This window comes from Camelus dromedarius, chromosome 2 (genome assembly GCF_036321535.1).
Source record: "Camelus dromedarius isolate mCamDro1 chromosome 2, mCamDro1.pat, whole genome shotgun sequence".
Classification (NCBI taxonomy): Eukaryota; Metazoa; Chordata; class Mammalia; order Artiodactyla; family Camelidae; genus Camelus; species Camelus dromedarius.
Window position 1 is genome coordinate 31,951,637 of NC_087437.1, and position 25,493 is coordinate 31,977,129.

At 39.8% G+C, this 25,493-nt stretch overlaps 1 protein-coding gene across 1 annotated transcript in view; it reads right to left on the reverse strand.

Annotated features, from left to right (window-relative positions):
• Nucleotides 1-1,021: 1,021 nt before the first annotated feature.
• Nucleotides 1,022-25,493, reverse strand: part of VEPH1 (ventricular zone expressed PH domain containing 1) — a 241,986-nt gene continuing 217,514 nt past the window's right edge. The window contains exon 15 of the mRNA XM_064492326.1: nucleotides 1,022-1,568. Within this exon, the coding sequence (XP_064348396.1) occupies nucleotides 1,488-1,568 (81 nt within the window). The 3' untranslated portion in view covers nucleotides 1,022-1,487. The remainder of the gene's footprint in view (nucleotides 1,569-25,493) is intronic.

A 25,493-nucleotide genomic window follows, 5' to 3' on the forward strand; every position in this document is an offset into this window, starting at 1 on the left:
AATAAATCTGGAAATGTAATTCCAACAAGTCTTCACCTTATTTCATTTTTTGCCTCTTTCCTTCCTAACACCTCAAAATTCTTGTATTTCATTAAATTTGCTCTTAAGGATGTTGTAGAATCCAGTTTGTGAAATTTAGCCAGTATATTACCTCTTTTAGAGCTACATTATATTTTAAGCCTTTTCTTTCTTTGTGAAAGATGAGCCTTGTCTGCAGTAAAAGGAATTTCAAAGTTAACAGAGGGTGACAAAACTTTTTTTTGGAAGTACAGTATCCTTTCTAGTACAGTTCTGCTTGCCTCATCTGTAAGTATTGATGGCTTTTGTCTGTAAATACCTCTTAATATAAGTAAGATACAAAAAGTCAGAAAGTCCTAGTTGAGTGGAAACTCATCAATTAACTTTGAGATGGTCATACTAGTAACAGAATTTTCTGGCCATTCCCTGACATAAGAAATCTTCACTGATACGTTTTCTGGTAATATTGCAATAGCACATGTTACCGAGTTGGTAACAGTTTCTTCTTCCCCACTACCTCCTCCCCAAGAGTACTGGGAGAGACTTTTTTCCCAAGGATTTGTTGTTGTTGTTGTTGTTGTTAATGGAGGTACTGGGGATGGAACCTAGGACCTTATGCGTGCTAGGCACGCACTCTACCACTGAGCTACACCCTTTCCCCGCCCCTTTGGAGAGACTTTTAATTAAAGATAAAATAGCAAATTTGTAAAATAGAATATCCTAAACATTTAGACTATTTAAGCATATTGTTTTAAAAGATTCTATTATATTTGTGAAAGATCACCCATATTCTATTTGGTAAAATAAAAAAGCAAATATTTGATTGAAGACAACAGCTGAGTTCATGTTTTCAAGATCATCTATCTCCAAATCAAAATATAAATGCATTACGTTTGTTCCAAGGATTCGTCAGTTTCTGTATGATTTATTCTTGTTGACAAGGGCAAATACATTGAATTAAAGTTTTATATCAAACTTATGTCGTATAGGATTTAAAGTAAACCAGTCTGGATGACACATGGGCATGATGTAGAAAATCACTAATGAAAATAAGGTAGGATTCCAAGTGTACCAGATGTCTGTGTTTTTACATGTTATATATTTAAAAAAAGGATCTGTGATTTCATAAATCTAAGGCCTTGATTTGGCTTGAAGATTCTGATATTTTAATGAGCCTCCCAGACCCTCTCTTCATCATTTCTTGACTATCCCAAAGCCTCCACTTCTCCACTGTTGCCAGCCCTGGGTATGCTTGTACCCTAGACCTTGTTATCACCTGCAAGAGCTTTACCTCTGAATTTTTAATTCCTTTGGCTACAACCTTTTCTCCTTCAGTCTCCTCCGTTTCTCAACCCCTCTGAAATGATTCGTCTTTCCACCCCACCCCAGCACTCACCCATGTAGCCTGGGACAGGCTCATTCCAGAGTCTTGTTTCTATTTCTATGAATTTGGTTAATGTGAGCCAAAGTCACAGAGGTTGCTTCATACTCAGGGTATTGATAAAACCACATTTCTGGGTGTGCACATACAAAGGACAACTAGAAACCACCTAGAAACACAAAACAGAAGGAAGGACAATGGAATAAGCTGAAGATATTAGAAGACAAGTCAGATGAAAGTTCACTCAACTTCCTTCCACCAAACTGTCAACCCATATATATCCATATTCATCATTTTCCTTTGTAAAAATGGGGGGTGGGAATCCTTCTTATTGTCTTATGCCACCTTGTGCAGTCACACCACGGGGGCAGTCAGCTCTGAGGTGACATTGCTCAGTCACAACTGGAGCCCTTCTTGGAATGACACCAGGTGCAATAACATTTTTCCTTCTGATCTTAGCTGGGCTTTCAATATTAGAAGCCAGGGGGAAGAGTGTGTGTGTGTCTACTGGGAGTTTTGGAGTCGTCCTTAGCTATCTCTAGCAGGCTCCTTTGTCCTTTCCCTACAGCCGTCCCTGAGCTTTCTGCAGGATGCCTGCTCTGGCGTTTCCTTCTGGCATTGCCTGGTGAGGAGTTTGCCTGGAGGTCATGCTTCACTCCATAACCAGTACTCCAACTGGCTTACCCTATAATACTGACCCCGTATATGTCACCCTTTCTAAGAAATCCATACCTTTATGTCTTATTTTTTATTTTTCTTTTTTATTGAAGTGTAGTTGGTTTACAATGTTAGTTTCAGGTGTACAGCAAAGCTTTCAGTTTCTTTTCCATTACGGTTCATTATAAGAAACTGAATATAGTTTACTGTGCTATATAGTAGCGTAACTTTGTCTTCTTTTTTTGTTAAGGGGGAGGTAATTAGGTTTATTTATTCATTTATTTATTTTTAATAGAGGTACTGCGATTGAACCCAGGACCTCAAGCATGCTAGGCATGCACTCTACCACTGTGCTAAACCCTCCCCCCTCTATATCTTCTCATGCTTCTGCCATTTGCCTCCCAGATCAGGTCACGTCTACCCTCGGGAGAGGCATGACACAGCTGCCCCAACATCAATTTTACTCACTAATAAGAAATAAAAACTATTATTTAAACATTTTTGGAATAAACATAAATACGTTAGGGGATAGAATGTAAAATCCTTTTGAACTTTAAATCTAGAACTATGAGAAAATTTCTCGTATAAGCTGGATGGAATTCTGGCTCTGCTCCTTGTTTGGCTTCCTTGGCCGTGTGGACACACAGAGGGGAGAGGTGAGGAGCTCTGCTGCTCTAACTTGCTCATCTGGTTAACTTGGACTTGTTCTGGCTGAGTCTTATACGGACCCTGTTCCAGCATGGTATCTTCTGATAGGCCATTCTGGATCCCTCTGGCTGGTGGAGATGCCTCTTTTCCATTCCCAGAGTCATACATAGTTTTCTTATGGCCTTTGCTTATGATTTTATTATTTAGTTATTTAATAAACACATATAGCACTTACTAAGGGTAAGGCAATCTTCTAAGTGATGAATATATTTTAATTCTCACAACCACCATATGAGGGAGGTGCTGTTTTGTGTATAATGTGTGTATGTGTTGTGACTGTACAGTTGACCCTTGAACAATGTGGGGGTTAGAGATGCTGACCTTCCACACAGGTGAAAATCCACATATAATTTATAGTCAGCCATCCATTTCTCCAGTTCCTCTGTATCTGAGGATTTATCATGGACTGTGCAGTATGGTAGTATTTACTATTGAAAGAAATTCCCGTGTAAGTGGATTTTTGCAGTTCAAACCTGTGTTGTTCAAGGGTCATCTGTGTGTGTATGTGCGTGTGCGTGTGCTTGTGTAGAAAACTGAGGCACAGAAGTCAAAGACTTTCACACAGCCACTACAAGCTCTAAGCCAGAGCCAGAATTTGAACTCAGATATCTGACTTCTAAGTCACTATGTTTGCTGCCTCTTGCATTAATTGTTGGTTAACTTCTCTTCTTCCCTCGACTTTAACGGCCTTGAGGACAGAGTTTTATTTCTTTGTGTCCCTCCAGCCTAGCAAGGGGCCAGGAATGCAGTAACAGTGCAGCAAGTGTTGGATTACACTCTTTACAGAGAGGCTGGAGGTCACTGGGACTGTGTGCCTGGGTCAAGTTTTACCACACTTAATCACCCCATCACCTTCTCTATGTAAACAGCCAGTGGCCTCTCACTGCTGGAGGAATTTTAAACTTATTTCATCCTGTGCTTAGCGGAACAGGTTGTGAAATTTTTATATAAAATAGCCTTTGACATTTTTCTAGAATATCTTAATTTCTTTGAACGACTGAGAATTGCAGGATTCTAGTCTCCCTCTGTACCCTATTTTTATGATTCTAGGAAGTTCGGTTTAGTTGTGCCTGTTCAAGCTCTGTGGACCTTGGGGAATCTACGTGCCAAGCTCTGAGAGTTCAGTCTGCATTACCTGCCCTAGAGCCCTGATGTCAGGGGTTGATTCCCCCCAAAAAACAAAAAATGACAGCTTTAGAGAATTTGGAAGTAGAAACAAATGCCATTACCTGCATTTTCCCTTGGAATCCTTCCTAAGTCACATCTCAGGCAGGTGGTTTGAGATCACAATTATATACTTCCTGTAAGCTGAAGCGTTTTGAAAACATACTTGTTGCAAATGGTGACTAATTAGAAATAAATTCACTGAATGCTAGCCCCACACAGGAGTAATCATCAGAGCTTAAGAAATCAAAATGATACTTGTCTTGGAAAATTTTTTCATGAGTATTAAGCTGGGGATTTTCCTTATTTTGTTTATAATAAAAATGAGGGCTTCGTATTACAGCATATTCTGCCTCTCTTGAGGTCCTGGTTTCCCCTGGCTGGCCCCACCTTTCTCTCTCTCTCTCTGTTTCTCTCCCTCTCTCTCTCTCTCTTACATATGCGTGCGCGCGCACACACACACACACACACACACACACTTTTTGTTTCTATTTGGAATATTTTGAGAAAATGTGGTCTTCTTGCCATCAGTCCCCTTGCCAACATTTATTGACTCAATAAATATGGTAAATGCACTGTAATAATTTTTACCATTACCTAATGTGCATCTGATTTTTTTTCAAAAACTGGAAATAGTTACACATGGCTCTGTATGATCAGATAGTTAGAACTGTGTCAAAACTATTCTCTCTCCCTGTTTCCCTCCTACTCTTGCCTCTTCCTTCATCTCCAACTTTAAAAACAAGTCATGGATGTTTTTACAGTCAGAGAGTACCCTGAGGGAAGAAATAGTTCTATTTCCTCCTGAGGGCAATCTAGCAAATTCTGCTAACACTCTAAAAGGTGTGAATCAGTACAGCAAGGCCAAAGGGATCATGTGGTGCAATTCAGATCCTGAAGCAGTTACTCTGGTTAGAAATGGCTTTGCCACTAATTGCTCAAGGCATGTTAAGGGCTATGGGCTGCAAAGATGAGAAATAACAGGAATTTAGGGTAGCATATTTTAAATTACTTATGGAGTATTACCTGTGGTTTGTAGATAGGTGTGAAAAACATAACTGACAGAGCCACAGATCAATGCTTCACAGTTCAGTTAGAATGTGTATGCACGTATGTATACAGACATACATTTATAATTTTTCTTACTCCCCAAAGGATTTAAGATTATTTACCAAAACATACATGATATAAAGAGATAAATAAAATAGAAAGCAAGTGGATGAGGGCAGCAGGCCTTTACAGGGTAGGAAAGATGCAGATGAAACTCGGAGTGGCCTTAGTACCTGCAGGGGGTGCTGGGAGGCTGGGTCTCTGCTCATGTCGGGCTCCATGGGCTCTTTGCTACATGTTGGGTTATATTTGCTCAGCAGCTGATATAGAGAGAGACGCAGGCCCAAAACCATTCCTGATATTAAGAACAAGAGGAACTTCTCAGAGGGGATAGTAAAATAATAAAGTCCTCAGCAACAACCCCCGAGAAAGTACAGTGATGAGTCTGATTTGGTTGCTCCCCAATGCTGGGTGCCCTAAGGCTGGCTGACACTCCTCCAGAAGTAGTTGTTTTTCATTTGTGGAGCTGCTTATAGTTTACCATGGCTCAGGAATCTTTGAGGAGGTAGGATGGCAAAATGCTACCATTTTTCTAGATGAAGATAGGTGACGTTGGTTTGGCAGCTGATTTACAGTCAATGTAGAAGCAAAACAATTGCATATATATTTTTGTTCCCAGAAGTAAATATACTTTTTAATTTCACTGAGTAGTTACAATTATTATTATTATTGCTTACTATCATTTTGCTATTGAACACAAGTTTGTGTGCCCCGCACATAGTGAGGCCCAACAATAACAAAACATCAGAGTTTGGAGCAGAGAAAGGTTTATTGCTGGGCCGAGCAAGGAGAACCTACAGTCATGCCACAAAAGCCCCTAAACTCCCTGAAGGGTTTCAGCTGAGCATCTGTAAAGGCCAGCAGAGCGAGGGGCGTTCCCGGGTATGTGGTCACCTGCGCACAATTCTAATTGGTTGATGGTGATCAATCCTTGGGCAGAGGTCCTGGGGTCTATGTGCTCATGACCATCAAGTAGTTAATTTCTACCATTTGGTGGTGATTTTTTAGCATATGAAAAACTCAGGAAATATGCGTGAGGTACTATATCTGAGCACTTCAGAGAGGAGCTACAGCAGAGGATATGGGGGAGGGGTCCAACCTGGGAAGGCCCTGTAGGGTCCTACTCAGTTACAATTTGATGCTGTTTATTTGAATATTCCTCTAATACCTTCTAGTATGTATATAGTGGAAAGGGGCCAGAGGTTAAGAGATTTTTTTTTTTTAATTTCCTGTGTTTCCTGTGTTTGCTTTAGATTCTTAAAATTTTTTTTGTAAAAGTGATACATGTTCATTGTAGATTTAGAAAATACAAAACAGCAAATAGTCTAAAATCTGACCATCTAGAAATAAGTTTGAGATGTTATATAGTGTATGTCTTCATGTATGTAGTGTATTCATTGGCTCAGTTTTCTAATTATATGATGGTTACCAAACCACAGCCATAGAACTAACACCATAGTTTCTCCACTTATAAGTAAAACTATTGATATTCTATTTACTTTGAACAACATATAATGTGGAATGGGAAAAAAAACACAAAAACAGAGCTCTGAGTATAAGGCCGAGACTTAGTCTGACATTCACAACTGCACCTACTCTCTTCTGAAAAAATTAAAAAATTAAACCCTTTTAGGTCTTGGTTTCCACAGAGCAAGACTGTTACCAAAGTGATGGTGCTTCATAAAGTGCAATGCACTGTACAAATGCAAGTGTTTTTGCTCTTGCTAACTAACATGGTGGCTTGGAAGTTGGACAGGAACCCACTGACTGGGGTGCTGACCACATGCTCTCAACGCTTTAACATTAGAAGGAAGACTGCATGTTGGCATCCAGGACTAGATGTCATGAAGTCAAATCTGAACTCCTCTGAGCTACTTTTCTTTGCTTTGTTGTCCTTCTTATCAGCATTTCACTCTTTTCTCTGCCCCATTTCCACTTTCCATTTCTTGTTTCCCTTTATATTTTCTTCTTTCTCCTCTCCCTTCTCTATCTTTAACTGACCTGTATTCTAGACATTTTATGTTAAAATTGGAAAAGAACAGAAGGACATAACCCTTAGAGTTTGAATTTTGAATCCCAGTGAAAAACTTGTATAAAGTCTATGACAATCTTGGCTTTAGCCAAGGCCACAGCCAAAAACAAACAAAAAAAAGTTATCCTTTCTTCTGGACACTCATATATGAGATTTATGGGCGGGTAGGGGGATCTATAATTCCAGCATCACTGCTGAAGGTGGAGGTGATGGTCTTGGCCCCCTCACCTACATGATTGCTCTCAACTGTCCTTCCATTCCCACATTCCCAGGTCTTGGCTGCTGAAACCTACAACCCTGGAAAAGTTATCTGAATTTTAGGAGAGGAGTGTGCTTTCTTTCCCTCATGAAACCTACAGGCAGCCTGTTACTCTGATATATAAAGCCTTCTTGAATGCATAAATAAAAGTTGAATATCAAACATATTTTCAGGTAAGTCTAATCATACCAATTTAAACATAATCTTCCAAAATGTATTTCTAACATATCACATATGTGCTGCAATTTTATTCTTTTTTTCTCCTATAATAGAACACTGTCGCCTGGGATAAGTCCAATGAACATCTGAACAGGGATGCAATCTATAGTTTTTGGCGTGTCTACTGATTTCCATCTTTGTCTCAGCAGTATTTATGAAACCTATATTTTTTGCTAATATCAACCATTCCATTTTTCTCATTTTCCACTATGTTTTATAAAATGCTAATGGCAAAATATAATAAAACAATCAAATTCTTTCCACAGCACCACCCTCTGACAAAGATGGCTGTGTTGGACTAAGTGAGTGACTGCCTGGCCTTAGGCTGCTCCCCACATCATGGCTCAAATAGTTTGTCTGGAAGCCAAGAAAAAATTCAGAATGTGGCCAACAATCATTAGTTTAAGGGCCATTATGTATAATGTATGTGAAAAAAAAAAAAAGCAGGTTATGTGAAATTTGTGTTTAGGGGAATATAGGTAGGAAAAAATAGGTAAAATCTAAACAACAACATCATCAACAAAAAAAATGACTAAGTTATAAACATAACAAATACTTTGTTTAGGATATGCCTCTCTCTAATTTTATTTTATTTGGGGGATGGGATGGGGTTAAGTGAGATGTGTGTTGAGGCAATAAAAGTGAGAAATTATTCCTCAGAGGCATTGCCATTTTAATGTATTTTCCCTGAAGCATCATTAAAGTTGATAGGAAGTAACAATTGGAACTATAAATAAGGAAGTCGACAGAGATGTGTTCATTCTTGGTCCAGCAACACTGTCATGTTCTGGGTACTTTGAGATACAATAATGATGCAGTCTTTCTTTACCTTTGAGGAGCTCCAGATGCATTTTGTGTAATACTGAGAGTACAAAAATAAAAAGTGGGAACAATCCAAATTGATTAATGAGATTTATTTCATTTTTCAAATAAATTTTAAATTATATTTTATAAATACAATATTTTAAAATTTGGAACAGAAGTAAATGTTTAGAAAAGTTCCAAGTACAGTGCAGGACAGAAAACTTTGTTTTCCTGAACAACTGGAGAGTAATTTGCTGACCTGAAGTTTTATCATCCCTAAATCCTTTCAGTGTTCATTTCCCTATAAGTACATTCTCCTACATTACCACAGAATAACCATCAAAATCAGGAAATGAACACTGAATCATTGCTAACTTCTAATCCTCAGCCCCCATATAAGTTTTGACAATCATCCTAATTACGTACTTTATAGCAAAAGGATCTGGTTCAGAATCATTAAGTGGTGTTTAATGGTTAAGTTAGTCTCCTTCAGTCTTGAAGAAGTCGGTCTTTGACTTTCACAACCTCGATACTGTTAAGGATCCCATGCTAGTTGTTTTGTACAGTATCTATTAGTTTGGGGTCATCTGACATTTCTTCATGATTATACTCAGGTGATTTTATGCATCTTTAGTAGGACTATCACAATGTTCTCTTTGCTACACCTATCAGGTGGTGCACAATTTAGACTTGTCCCATTGCTAATGAATTTCACTTTGATCACCTAGTTAAAGTGGCATCTGCCAGGCTTTTCCATTGAAAGTTACTCTTACTCCCTTTGGTAATTTGAAACTATTTCTCACCAAACTTTCAATTCATTCACTATTCAAATTTGTTTGGAGTCATGGTTTCCTGTTTTATTCAATAGGTTGTAATTTTTTTTTTTATTTTGATGCTCAAATTATCCCTGATTTGGCCAGTGGTAGCCCCCTCAAGCTGGCTTCTCTATCCTTTTGACATTTTCCCATCATTCCTGGATCACTTCCTTGCTTTCTGATATAGTGAGATGTTACAGGCTCATCTTATACTCTCCCTGACCCAGCTCTGGAATCATCCATTTCTCCAATAAATCTAGGTTGTTGCTATTGGAGAATCATATTGATAGCCTAAGACCTGGGTGCTAGGTGTGTTCATTGTTATTAGAGCTGGGCTGTTCCCAGGCCCTCTCAGTGGACAGAACTAGATTATCTATATCTATACCTAAAGCATATAGATGTACATGTGTCTTTATATACATTTGGTTTTATTTACATGCAAAAGATAACATTTACATTTCTATGCTTTTCTATGTCTCTATACATACATACATATATATACATATATATATAATCACGAGTTCACACTGATACCTCCAATTCCAATCCAACTCCATGGGGTTTATCCTCATTTTCTTCCTTCCCATATCTGTACCTTTCTTCTCTGACCCTGAGGAATCTGATTTTTTATTTATTTACTTACTCCTTCGATCTCCTAGTATGTAACCTATCTCTGCTGCCACCTTCTTGCCCAGATGGACACTCATCTCACTCCAGATGAGCCACCCTATGCTGGGCGGCCCCATGCCTTGATGACTTCCTCGCCCTGTCTGGGCTCTGACAGCCCAGGGGCCCTTTTGTGGACAGCCTCCTTACCTAGCTCCAGCTCCAACCCCTACATGGGACAGCCATCCTGGGTAGTCACTCTCTTGCTGGATTTGAGCTCTGATGCCCTGCTCTGGGCCACTGTGGCTTTCTCTTCCAGGGTAGATACCTGCCTTACTCTGCCACACTTCATGGGTTTGGGACTACTTTTTTGGGAAGGGAAAGCAAGAGACAAGGGGAGGGAGGAAAAGGAAGAGACGAGTAAGGTCTACTTGAAATTCTAAAACGTAAAAGAACTGAAACAATGTACACTACATATTTGTTTCCGATACCTACGAGAAATGAGGCTTTCTCTAGATCTAAAAAGATGAAAAGATTAAACATTTTTTAAAACTTTACAGTTATTTTCTTCCGGGGACTAATGTAATGCTGGATAATTAGATTCAGATTCCTTATTTATATTCTTATTTGGGGCCAGGAGGGAAGTCTCTTTTAATATACAATCTTTCCTTTTTTAATATGCCCAGAAGGATTGGAAAATAATGGGAACTGTAAAATAGTAGGAATTAACAATTATTGATGAAGAGACTAGATGGTAAAGCTATTATAGTTTAAAGCAAGGGTCAGCATTGCTCTCTTTAATCACTTTATGCAGTTTCACCCAAAGGCATTTATTCTTGTCTTTATCCATTGAAATGCATTGTAAACCCTATTAATGTAATCCAGATGAAGTCAAATACTTATTTCTGACTCCATTTTGCTATTCTATTGAGATAATTACTACAAGTGATCAGTGATTGAGTCTTAAAAAATGCATTTAATTATTATTAATTGAATAACCACTGAGTTAATAAAACTGTCTTAGGATATTACACTGGAAATTAATTGAATATAATATAATCTATCTACCTTCAAGAAATTATTTCCTGAGAGAGATAATAGAGAAAGAACAATCTTTTTCACTTAGCTAAAAAGACACTTAATAAATGCTCATTAAATGAAATATCTTCCTAATATTTGGGAGCTGGGGTGGCTCAGGGTAGTAAAATAACAATTTTATTAATGCAAATTCTTAATATGGCAAATATCTCAAATTAATTAACAAAGTTGGACAACCTAGTGACTTGTCTGAGAACTTTAATATCTAGTTAATAAGCTGGATTTTAAAATGTGTCTATACAGTCAGTTGTTTATTGTCTTATGTAAAATGTAGTAACAAGGTCAAATTAAGGTAAATAACCTAAAGTCAAAAGACACAAACATGGCTACATGTCCTATACTTTTTTTTTTCTTTCAAAACTCAAGAAGCCAAGCAATTTTCTTAAACAATAATAGAGCATAAAATGCAGCTTTTCTGTCCGACTGGCTTGACACTGCATTGTTCCATGATTCTGGCTCAGGATTCGTACTAACCATAACAGGGAAGAACTGCAGGGCCTTAATGCAAGCCATGATTCTGAAACTGTTGTCTCATAAATACAGACCAGAAAAGAAGGGAGATGTTTTGCACTTGGTAACAAACTGAGAGGGTTTGAAGGGGTTATGGCAAGTAAGTTAAGTGCCTCTGCAGGACACACAGAATCTAGGAAGCTAACAGCTCTCACTGAAAAGGAAAGATGGCCAAAATACCCAACAATATGTTTAGTGATTCATCAAACCACATTTAATTTTTCTTTAAATGAATGTATGTGTGTGTTTAAGAACATTAAACAGAGATGGTATACAGCTTCAATGATTCAACAACCCTTGGAGAGCATCAAATAACAGAATCAAAAGAAACAAACTGAAGGAAGTTGTGAACAAAGATGAAAGGATCCAAGTCTCTGGAAACAGTCAATAAAAAAAGTTTCCTGACCACTGACTGAGGTCCCCATTTGAGTTCTGAGAAGACAGAAAAGCAATGAAGTGTTGGATCAATAGGAAAAGTACTTTGCTAAGAGGCAAGAACAACGCTTCTCTTTGCAGAAGCAAACAACTCTGAGACTTCAAAGAAAACCTTTTCTTCTGTCTTCCTTTTTCATTTCTTTTTGTTTAAATCTTTAAGAACCCGGTGATAAAACTGTATCTGATAACGACTTAGTGGACTCTGGGAGCCACTGCTTCATGCCCAGTATTTTAAGTCAGTCATTTGCAACATCCTTTCTGAGTAACCCCTCCCCTCAACCATTTCCGGACAGACCCCATTCTGAAACTTCATCTAAATTAAAAAATGCTTGCCATTATAGAGCTTAAGGCCCTTAAAGAGGGAACTTTTCCAAGCATAAAACTAGGACAGAAGGAAGGACTGTTTTTCTGAGGGTTAGCTTGTGTTCAATTTATAAATATGAAATCATTGGGACCCATTTGATAACTATTCAATACCCACTTTAGGAGATTAGGAAAGGTTTAGACCACTGACTAATCATTCAGAACCCAGAATTCCAGACAGTTTCTGAGATTTCAAATAGACTGTATGGTGTATAATATCAAATTCTTGTACATATGAAACCCCAGAAGTCTTATTCCACCAGCAGAAATCAGGATTATTGTTCCCAGTTCTTCCCTCTTTCCTATAATAAAATGATACATTCATGATCTTTGCTAAGGAAATTTGAGGTACTTCCCACGGTGGGTGGATATATTTTCACACCCTGTTGGTGTTGGGCTTGGCCGTGTGACTTAATTTTGGCCAATGGAATGTGGGCAGAGGTGACAGTGTGCCAGTTCTGAACCAAGATCTGAAGAGATATTGCCTGTTTCTGCACCCACCTCTTGTACTCTGTCATCACCATGAGAAAAACATGCCATAGGTAGCTGTAGCCACTTAAGCCTGGTCCTTAGAAAGAAGACCGGAGGAGCAGACCTGAGCCCAGCTGAGAGCGCTAAGTTCAAGGGCACCCCCTGCCCCCTTCAACTGTGTGCACCCAGTCAGCTTTGCAGATCCATACGGGGATATGTACACGTTTGTGGGTCACTGACTGATCAACTACCACACAGCTGACTTTCTAAATTTACTTCTTAGTATAAATCCTACAGATAAATGACATTACAATTGGCCTCATCATCTGTACATATTTCTAATGTTCTTTCAAAATAAATTGCCCCGAAGTCTCCAAATACAAAAATATAACTGAATCCTAGACTAAGTTATGTTTAGTATTACTTAAACATTTCAGCTTACTTTTTGTGATGGATAAATACCCCATAACTGGACTCCCAAATTAAAAACTTGAAATCATTTTATTCACAAAAGGTAAACTACCATGCAGCCATTATAAACGGGAACCCCAAATCCTGGGACAACTCAATTTTCTTCTCCTTAGCCCTTCAACACTTTCTCCCCTAGCATCACTCACAGCTGATGACTTTTCTTCTTAGTTTACTGAGCATGTAGAAGCAATCAGGAGAGGTCTGCTCTATCTTCCCATGTCAGCTCTGCCTGCCTCTATGTCTACACCATCTTCCCTCCTGCTACATCATTCCAACAGCCTCTATGGGAGACTTACCCGATAGAAGGGACAATTTCTCCACTGGGCACCACATCCCTGAAGCCCATCCTGTCCTGCCTCCTCGAGAACTTTGCTTCTGCAGTCATGCACTGTTAATTTCCACCTCCTCAAGAGATCTTTCCCATCAGCATACCAATATGTGATGTCTCTCATCTTAAACAACCTTCCCTTCATCCAAGTTCTCCTCCATTATAGCTGTTCTTTATTGCAAAACTTCTTTAAATCAATTGCCTGGATTTGCTCTCTTCCTCACCTCCATTCTGTCTCTGACTCACTGCAGTCAGGCTTTCATTCCCCCTGCTTCAGCACAACTATTCTCATCAGGGTCACTAGGGACTTCTTTGCCACCAAATCCCCTGGTCAACAGCATTTAATACTGCTGATGACTCCTATGTTCATGAAATACTCTCTTCACTTGAGGTCTGGTTTACCGTCCTCTCCCAGTTTCTTTCTACTTTACTGGATGCTTCCCCATCTCCTCTGCTGGCTTCATCTGATCTGAATCTGTAAATGTTGGAGGACCCTAGGGACAGTATCCTTGACTTTCTTTACTTACTTATCATGCCCTTTATAAGTGATCTTAACCAGCCCCATTGGCCATCTGTGGATTAACCCCAAATTTATATCTCCTCTAAGCTCCAAATTCATACACCTATCTGCCTACTAATCATCTCCACTTGTATCTCTAATAAGCATCTCAAACCAGACACTCCCCAAAACCAGACTCGTACCTTCCATAACCTGCTTCTTCCCTCATTATCACCATCTCAATAATGGTAACTCTATTCAATCAGCAGCTCAGGCTAAAAACTCAGGTGTCATCCCTGGTACTTTACTTTCCTTCACTCCCCATATCCAATCAGCAAAACCTACTGGCTGTACCTTCAACTTATCTGAACTCTGACTACTTCTCACCACCTCCCGTGCTCTCTGGCTTCCTTTTGAGTTCTGCCAATGAGTGGACCAGCAGGATAGCAGAGAACGGGACCAGAGGAAGCCCAGGGTATTTCTTCCCCACTCCCTCTCTGCTTCAGGCTTGCATCTCTAGCAGTAGCTCTGTCCTCACAACTCCAGAGGCCCCTCCTCCATGGCCCTGCTGGCACTGGGATTGTCTGTGACCCTGTTCCTTCCTTTCTTTGCTGCTTCGGCCCTTGGAATAATATTACCTTCCCTCTTTTGCCCCGCATCTCGCTCCATGCCTCTGTAAACAGCTCCTTCATCCGCCTCTTCATTTGAATCATTTGAAAGTGAAGTTCTTTGCCTGCTGGCACACTGATTAACACACTACCCTATGTAAAATTACTATCATTCAGCTCCACTTTTTATCCCTGTAACTAGCTTTTTCAAGTACATACTATTCACTGAAATTTATTATCTTCTTCCCCCTCTTCCCCTCTCTAAAAGGTTAGCTTCCAAGGACTTTTCTTTTTATTTTCACTCTTGGATCCCTAGCCTCTAGAAGAATGCCTTGTATAGTTTCATGTAAACATGTTGCTAGGAAAGATAATTATGTTCTTGACATATTAGTAACGAAAAAGCATAAGTTGAGGAAGAATATTATGGTATGTTTCTATTAAAAAACCCCACCTATCCAGATATAATAACTGAGTAGTAAAAAGAAAGCTCTGGGAGCATCTACACCAAAATATTAATAGCGGTTACATCCTGGGTAGTGGATGGGATTTGGTCTTCTGCTTTGTACATATCTGTAGAGTTTGCATTTATAGGCGAAGCAAGCAGAACCACTGGAAGCCTATATGAAGTTTTTGGGCAAATTAGAAAAAGTCATCCCTCCACACTAGGGTAGACACAGCTGCACTGGCACCAGGAGAGTGCCTTTTGTCCCTCATTTGTCACTGTTTTGAAAACAACGCTACAACTTTACCTGTTGGCTTGGAGAATAAACATTTTTTAAGGTCAGAAGAAAGTTGATTTGTATATGCCTTCCTCCTCAATTTCTTTTCCAGCCCACCTTTTACATTTACAACATATTCTAGACCTTACAGAACCAAAGTGAAATATATTAACAGACTCATTACCTTTTCATGACAAAACAGAAAAAAGTATACTCATGGGCAAGGACTAAAATAACAGACAAAAAGCTTATAAAACTAAGTAGGGGACTCAGTGCTTACAGCTGAACATAGAAAGCTATTACAATACCTTAATGAAAATCATTAGTTGATAATAAAGTAGAAATTTAAAATTTATAAACTACTTACAACTGGAATGGCTGACTCTTTAGAAATTCCACAGATGGATCATAGGTGGTGAGCAGAAGGCACTCTGGGTGTCCCCTGGGCCAGGTTAATGTTGGCAGCAGATCTAATTTGAATTTGTACCTCAGATATTTGACAGATCTCATTGAGTTTTGATGACTTGACTCCTGATTATGCAGCCAACTAAAAAGTGAGTTCATGAGAATTTGAATGCAGAAGCACCCATCAGGCCCAATAGCCTTCCACCCCCGGAGAGCTGCATTAGGTGCCACAGAACCTGGTGTGGTCACATAATATAGGGAAACATGACTTTTGCATTTACATCTGGAGCAGCTTGGTCAACCCCAGAGGTGGCTCCTCCAGGCCAGGGCTAAGGCACAAGTTTGGTGCCTCATTTCTGGTGTGGAGAGAGCATGACATCGCCTGGGTTGTGTCTGTCCTGACACCTGCAAAGATGACCAGAGAGCTGGAGAGCGAGGGCTGATACTGGGTAGTCATGTCCACCAGGGGGACCAGAGAGTCCCCAACAAGACCACAGAAATCTGGTCCACATGTTTGGTGATGGCTGATGACATGTGAGCAATGGTGGTAGCCTGCTCACTTGAACTGACTCCAGCTTGCCCTGCCACCTGGTCCTGAGCCTTGTGCTCTCTTGTATTTCCTCATCCTGCATCTACCTTTCCCAAAGAGAGAGCCACACAGGTTAGAAGAGATAAATGTTTTGGATAAAGTCAGTTCATGGGAATTCAAATGCAGAAGCCCCTAGTTGGATCATAGGCTGACTAGGGGTCAATTACCCCACAGATGTCCTCTTTCAGATTCTCAGTGAGCACAGCAAACACTTTACAGATGGCACGAGTGGTTCTGGCCAAAGCAATGATTTTCTCAGCACAGTTCCCTTCTGAGATGTTGATACATGCATTTTCTTCCCATGCATCTCCTAAACTACTGCTCCTCCCTGCCTCCATGATTCTGCCAACATCCTTTCCATGTAATCTGCTTTCAGTCACACTAGAGTCCATCTACACAGTGCCACCTTATTAAGTGGTTAAGTTCTAGGTCACTGGTAGGAGTAAATGGCAAAAACTGTGGGCACAGGGTGACTGAGAAAAAAAAGAGATGAAAGGGGAAGGAAAAGAGAGGATTCTAGAGATGGATCCATGGGAAGGTGGGACAACAAAAGTGGGGTGGAGAGGGGAATCCCCTTGTCAAAGGGGATAAAGGGGAGGAAGAAGATGGTAGAGGAAGAGGTGAAAAAGACAGGGTAGAGGGCCAGCAAGTGGGAGAAGGAGTGGGTGGTGAGAGCTCTAGCTACTATGTTTGCTGCCTAGGCCAATCTTGATCATTTCAAGCCAATATGTCTCTCAATTTGTTACCAAATGCAAGTTTGCATGCCTGACACACAGTGAGGCCAAAAAAATACTGAAACGTTGGAGCTGGTTGGGGCAGAGAAAAATTTATTGCTGGGTCGAGCAAGGAGAACTGGTGGCTCATGTCCAAACCACCCCCCTCCCCAAACTCCCTGAAGGGTTTCCGCTGAGCATCTGTAGAGGTCAGCAGAGGGAGGGGCATCCCAGGGTACATGATCAGCTGTGCACAATTCTCTGATGGTTGATGGTGATCAATCCTTAGGCGCCAGAAGGTCTGAGGGCTATGTGCTCATGATCATCAAGTAGTTAATTTCTTTCATTTGGTGTTTTTTTTTTTTTTTTTTTTAGCATTTGAACTCAGGGAATATGCATGAAATAGTACTATCTGGGTACTTCAGAGCGGAGCTACAGCAGAGGTTATGAGGGAGGGATCTGTTCCAAGAAGGCCCCACAGGGTCCTGCTCAGTTACAATTCCCCTCTTTTCTTTGATCCTCCTCAGTCTTGAGGAGAACAGGTGTTGGACAAGGGGAATGATATTTTGGATAGAGAGGTTTTAATTATAAACTTGGCAGAAGAACTCAGTTTCAATCTCCAATCCTGTTTCATTCTTCCCCAGATCTCTCAGGGAATGTGATGATGACTGCTCTGGCTACTTCCTGCTGAAATGGGGCATAGTCCTGCCTTGATCTGGGGATGGACACCAAGCTGGAAATACTCCCAAGTTTCAAGTCCTGGATCTGAGTCTTGTATGATTAGGATCTCATTCCCTGAGGAATTCAGGAGAATAAGCCTGAAAACCAGTCTGGACCTGGATTTGGGGAGACTTGTAGCCAGGTAGCCAGTTGTCTCCTTTTATCAGAGTAGGTTTTAACGTTTGATGTGGTATTAACAATATATAACAAGAGCTATGGGCCACTATACGTCTTCTTTTTTCCTACTAATAACATCGGATCCAAAGCAATTTTACTGTCTAAAAATTTAATAACTACAAGAGGAGACCTTGAGGTCATAAGCTTGCAGCAGCCATCTGCCAGCAGACATTAATTTGAGAGTGGATGGTGGCATCCTGAGTATAACACAGCTCAGAAAATTCAAGTTCTCAACAATACAGGAACATGTCTGAAATCAAGTCCACAACGGCCACCTAGTTTTACCTTGGATGTCTGAACCACAGCTACTCCATTTTGACTTTCAAATGCATTCCCCTCCCTCGAGGCCAAAGCAGATGTACAGTGTATGTCCAAAAGGCCATAAAACAGACTGCTTTGGTCAGTAAAGTTGAAGTCAAAGCATGCATAAGCCAGAATGACTTGTGCATACCTCAAAATATGCAGACTTTTCCATCATTTCCCCTTTTGATTACAAATCTTTCAATAGAAAGCACAGATGATTAAAATACCTGTCTCTGAGTACTCGGGTGGTAGCTCTTGCCCCAGGTTGAGGTTATGTTTCTTGGCACTAGGCCTCCTTTATATTTGCCTTATTATCCAAGTTGGGGGAAAACTAATCAGATACTGTGAACAGGCTCAGAGGTATGTTAATGGGGAAACACAACACTTTACAGGTCATACATTTTATCACTTATAACCAGTTGGTACACAGCATGGTAAATGTGCTTTTAACAGCAGACTCAAAGCAAGCATTGATATGCATCATGAGTAGTTATACTCTGTGACAACTGCATTAGAGAATTAATTCTCTTTGTTTTGAGATTAATTTTTACTTTATTACTATTATTACTTATGGAGGCACTGGGGATCGAAGCCAGGACCATGTGCATGCCATGGACATGCTCTACCACTGAGCTACATCCTCAACCCTCTAAAGAATTCTTTTTATCTTAAACATCGAGGGAAATATTGATAGAGAGACAAACATTTGGTAAACAGTTCAGTAAGAAAACATGGATTAAAAGTCAGCAATACTTCAGTCAAGCAAAAAATTATAACCATATTCACCCGTTCACTCAACCTGATGCAATCAACCCCTTTTACTGTTTTATGAAATCAGAGTTTTCATTAGACTTCTTAAATACTCAGCTCAGCAGTATGATTTAAAAGAAACCTGTACTTGTCAAAAAGTCCTTTTTATGAATTTTCTTGAAGAAGCAGTTTTGCAAAGCACCCACTTAACTGTATACAAATGACAGAAGATCCAAAAAAGGGAAGGTTAAAGATCTGATCACAATGTTTTTTGACAAAGAAGTTTAATCAAGTTGCTGTGACACACAACATCCCAAGATAACAACCAAAACCATGACTGATAGCACCATACCAGGACATACCCAAGTTTCAGAAAACTATGATTTCTAGAAATGTCCAGATCAACAACACCCATTTACTCCATACAATCTGAGGATGCTTATTATACATTTGACACAATTCAACATGCCAACCAATCCTACTTAAATATTTTTCTCTGAGATGTCTCAGGAACCCTCTGAAGCATCACAAAGTTAGCTGAAGTCAAAAGAATTTCAATTAGAACTTGATAGGAAGTTTGTCAAAAACATCAAAAAGTTTCACACAATCTGTTATCTGTTACTTAGAAGCGTTCTAAGTAAACTTATTCTCTTAACAGGGAGGAACCAAACCTAGTCCTGCACCAGCCTATTTTCAATAACAAAATCCATTCACCTAGTCAAATTCAGTCTAACCTAAGCCCAACCATGCACAGAACTCTGTTTTAGGGCCCCCTTTCTACAAAGCTTCCACAACTTTCTGTATCCATATTAGCTTGTTCCCTTTTTTTTCCCATCCAGAAACAACCAGTTCCATGACCAAATCACTTTCTTTTCCTTACCAAAATGCAATTCCATTCCTCATATCTTTTTCTTTTTTCATGTGTTTCCTTTTAAAAATTTTTATTTTTATTTTTGGTATGTATATTTTTTTATCCATTCCTCATATCTTTTTTTTACTCAAAACATATATCCTACTTTCCCACTTTATACTGAAATGTTTCCCCATTATTTCTAGTAGCTTCAATTACATATTTAAATTGGAATCTTCAGTTCCTAAAAATACTAATTTGTAGTGAATATTTCAGTATTTTGTTTTGTTTGGGAATGAACTAGCTATTCAAGTATTCAATAAACTTCCCATCATTTAATCCAATTCAGCACAACTCTAAAATTTCAAGTTGTCAAATATCTGGAGAGATCATTTTCAAGTACACATTCCTAAAACAAATATTTCTAAAGAGTTTACCCAAGAGCTCTTATCTCATTTGCATTCAATTCATTTTTAAGAACTTCACCATACCAAGTTAATATTTTCTGCTGACAAACTCTGCAACAGAATCAACATGAACTTATTGACCTTCAGTAAACCTAAATACAATGAGACATGTCTGTATTGATTATACCAACAAGTTTAAGCTAGCTTTAATATCAGATATCAATTCAATATTGAATATTCCCTAGATTACATGAACCTGATCACATGTTTCGTCTAGCTTCTTTTATACTTAGAAGTATATAATTTGTAAGCATTTACTTTTAAGTCAATTAAATTGAACTCATTTACAAGTTAATTTTTCATGTAAAGACAGACAGAACCAGAAATCTCAGGTTTTCTGCTTAAGTTTAAAACCCTCTTTTTTCCCCTTGAGAGACCAGGTAGATCATTTACAACTCAAAAGCACAGGAAGAGAAATGCAAATTCCTCCTCTAACTGCTTTTACAAAACGTAATCATCTTGGCTATTTTCAGAGTCTTTTCCCCCCCAGTTTCCAAATATCCACTTCAGTTTAAAGAAGTAACAGTAATGGATCTCTCTCTCTCTCTCTCTCTCTCTCATATATATATCTCATTTGCTTACATTCACATGCCTCACTTTCAGCCAAACCAGAAAGAACAGGATTCGGATTCAGGCACTGAGATACACCCACACCCACACCCTCAAGATAAAAGTCAAAGCAATTGCAAAAGGCCCACTTATTGATGTCATAGCAGAGTCATTAGGGGCCACTGTTCTCCAGATCTCAGGCTTACTGAGCCCATACAGTGTTACAGTAAAAAATATAATTTTCTTTCATTTATGGGAACATAGCTGAAGATGTATATATACCCTCAGGGACTATAAAGACGCAACAGAGCTGATTATCTATACTTAATTATTCACAGTCTATGTTATCAAATATCAAGCAAACAACAATTTAAAACAGTCTCTGAGTCACAGTTCCAGAGCCCCCAGTAGGGGGATTCCCAACCAATGCCCCATCCGAGATGAAGCTAAATGAAGTTTTCCTAAGGCTAGAAAGGGAAAACCCCAACCACAGCCGAAGCCAGCATAACACTGAAGGATAACCTGGTGTCGTCACACGTGATCCCTGTTACCAAAGAAGTCTCAACGGCCAGTGCAAGTGCTGATACACACACATGCAATCAATAGACATGGTCCCACAAACAAAAGATCAGATGAGGTGTAGCCCCAAAATTCCACTTTTACTCCCGCTCCCAGATGGAGGTTTCCAGAGAGGCCTGGCTCCCAAAAAAGGAGGGACCTCTGCTCCCAGATGGAGGTTTCCAGAGAGGCCTGGCTCCCAAAAAAGGAGGGACCTAGAGTGGCTCCCAACGAGTCCAGTCTGGCTCACTTCCTGGAAGGGAGTGGGTCCAGGTGGAGCAGGTTCAATTTTCCCATCCTGTGCAAGCCAGAGTGGCTCACCCCAAAGCAATAAACACAGAAACACAAACAACAAATAAGCTGTTGTTCACACAGACAGAAAATCAGAGGAGGTGCAGTCTAAAAATTCCACTTCCACCCCCAGACAGAGGCCTCCAGACTGGGGCCCTCGAAAGAGAACAGACCCAGAGTGGCTCACTCCTCAGAATGGAATGAGCCCAGATGGAGTGAAGAGAATTCCCAGCCTGTGCAAGCTAGAGCAACTCACCCCATAGCGACATGGAACTTGGAGCACAGCTCCGGGCGTTTCTCGGCTCCAAGCAGCCTCGTGCAGTGGGGCAGCCAGCGCATGTCAGGGAGAGAACCTCCCAGTTCCTTGGAGTGAAGTGAGCTCCGTCAGCTGCTGGGGATCCAGGGAAGGGGTTGCCTCTAGTCTGCACTGACCTGCAGTGGGTAAGACTCCTAGGCTGGCCTTGTCAAAATCGTTACCCAATGTAACTTTGTGTGCTCAACACACAGGAAGGCCCAAAAATACCAAAAAGTCAGAGTTTGGAGCAGAGAAAGCTTTACTGCTAGGCCGAGCAAGGAGAACTGGTGGCTCATGCCCAAAAAACCCCCAAACTCCCTGAAGGCTTTCAGCTGAGCATTTGTAAACATCAGCGGAGGGAGGGGCAGCCCAGGGTATGTGATCAGCTGTGCACAATTCTCTAATTGGTTGATGGCGCGCAATCCTTAGCTGCCAGTTCTGGGGGTTACGTGTTCATGATCATCAAGTAATTAATTTCTACAACTTGGTGGTGGTCTTTAGCATCTGAAAAACTCAGGAATATGCATAAGATAATATTATCTGGGAACTTCAGAGAGGAGCTATAGTGCAGGATGAGAAGGAGGGGTCTGTCCCCGTAAGGCTCCATAGGGTCCTGCTTGGTTACAAATTCACTAGGAACATTTTCTTCTCACTCTAACCTAATTTAAAGTGTGGGCTCTTTGAGAGCAAGAATCATTTAAAACAGGAAAGAACTGCTTATAAAAATATTTTGAAACTGCCTCTCAAAGTAGGAACAGAATCAGCATTTCCTAGAAACTTGTTAGAAATACAAAAATTTCAGTCCCAGCCCAGACCTCCTAAATCAGAAATTCTGGGACTGGGGCCTAGTGATCTCTGGCTTAACAAACTCTGTGGTGATTCAGATCCAGCGTAAAGTTTAAGAGTAACTGTATTAAGAAAGCTCTGATTCACTGACTAGCCCACTCTGCTCCTTCCTACAGCATCAACCCTGGTTCTCCTTCCTTTCCTGGATACGTGGGAAGAGCTCTCTTCTCTATTTCTTGGGTATTGGGCACATTTTGATTTGTTTTGATCAATAAAATGGAAGTGGAGATGTTATGTGTAGCTTCCAGGTTGAAGTGTTTAAGAGACAGCATATGATTTTCCACACTCTCTTCTCTGGCCACAGCGGCTGTGAAAGGATATTTTGATATGGATGTGATTAAAGGATGCAGGAATACTCAGACACCATATGAAGGGCAGCCTCAGTGAAGGTCATTTGCCCCAATTTTGTGTGTACAATAAATAAACTGTGTACAAAGTCACTGAGATTTGGGGATTGTTTGTTATCACAGCATAAATTGGCCTATCCCAGTTAATATCTTCATTCATTGTAAATATATAATTATAGTGCTTGTACAATTTCAGACACTTCCATTGTAAATAATTTTCAGTTAAATGAATTGAATGAAGAATGAATTTGACATTCAATCAACAAATGCCTGCAATTGTGGGAGGTGATCAGTTGGATTAGCTCAGTTCAGCAAACATTTATTGACTGGGACTGTGATATACACTGGGGATACAAAGATGAATTAGACACAATTTATAACCCTTTGATTTGAGGAGAAGATAAAATTGGAAAGGTTAATTATTGTCAGGCTGTGGAGGACCTTGAATTAAGGACTAAAGAATTTTATTTCATCTTGTAGACAATGGTGGCACAGAGTGTCAATAGATTATGAGTAAGAGAGCAGTGCTATTAAATTGTCATTTTAGGAAAATTAATCTGCTGATGATGGAGGTGGTATAAGAATACCAATTGAGAGGCTATTTTAATAATCTCTGTATGAGGAGATGAGGGCTCTGGCCGGAGTAATGGTGACTGGAATGAAAGGGCATAATCAGAAGTGAAAAAGATTAGAAAATAAAAACAGAGTATGTCAATGGAATACTACTCAGCCATAAAAAACAATGACATTTTGCCATTTGCAACAACATGGATGGACTTGGAGGGTATTATGCTAAGTGAAATAAGTCAGAGAAAGACAAATACTTTGTATATCACTTATATGTGGAATCTAAAGAATGCAACAAACTAGTGAATATAACCAAAAAAGAAGTGGACTCACAGATATAGAAAGCAAACTAGTTGTTATCAGTGGGGAGAGGGAAGCTGGGAGGGGCAACATGGGGGTAGGGGATTAAGAGGTACAAATTATTATGTAAAATTAAGCTACAAGGATATATTATACAGCACAGGGAATGTAGCCAATATTTTATAAGTATAAATGGAGTATAACCTTTAAAATTGTAAACACTATATTGTATACCTATAACATATAATATTGTATATCAACTATACTTCAATTTAAAAAAAAAAGGAAAACAGGATATGTAAGGGGTTGGAGAGGAGGTGAGGAAGAGGAATGATTTAAGAATGACTCTGCGGTCCCAAGACTGTGATGCCACTGGTGGAAGTTGGAAAAGGAAGAAGATGATAAGATTCTTTTGTTCCGTGCTGAATTTAGGGATGACAGCTCATTCATGGAGAAATATCCTTAGGGCAGTTTGTGAAGTGGGATTGGAGGGGCTTGGCAGAGAAGCCATGCCAGAACTAGAAGGTTATAGTGTAGAGGCCATGCTGGAAACAGTGAGTAGACAAGGGGTGAATGTGTAGAGAGAGGATGGCTTGGGGCTTTGGGAGAAATCCATAATTAGGGACAAGAGAGTGGACAAAGGAGACTGAGGAGTAATCAGGAAGGTGGGATAAGTAGTGTAGTTAACCTTCATTGAGTACTTACCATGTACTGAGAATTTTACTTTTTTTTTTTTTTAATATAAACCTCACAGCCTCCCCTGGAAGGAATAGTTATTCAGTTTTGCAAATTAGCAAGCTGAGGCTGAGAGAAGTTTAAGAATTTTCCCCTAAGGTCTAATAGCTATTAAATAGTGATGCCAGTTCCACTTGACAAAAATCTATGTTCTTAACCTTTGCAATGAATGATCTAAGTTTTGCATCAACCAATGCATGTAGCTTGTTATAGAGGAAGGGCTGGCCAACGGGGCCAGGTACTACAGGAATCAAGAGAAATGATGTTTGAGAAGAACTCGTTGATTTGATGAATAGGAAGTGGCTGCTGTGAGTAGAATGGCGGAGAAGGGGCTTCACTGCTGGGGTAAAGTTGTGAGTGGGTGGAGCTGACATGGAAGGAATTAGTGGAGACAACTAATCAAGAAATGTTTGGTGAAAGGAACAAGAGAAAAGAATAGATCCTAGAGGGATCTCAGGGCTAAGTTAACAGTATATTTATTTCTAAGAGCACTCAGCAGATGAAATGAAAGGATACAGTAGCGTGACAGAGAATGAAGGTGCCACAGAAAGGATGACAATGGAATTTGAAATTTTTTGAGAAGAACAGAAAGACAGATCTAAAGACTGGGATCTAAAAGGCCAACTCTGGAAGGCAGAAGGGCAACTGCTTACTGCCTGACCAGAAGGAACGACCAGCTGAGGGAAGGTATCTATTCAATCTGTTTGAATGTACTAAAGTTTCCTTTACTACACTGATACCAAATAAAGCCAATGT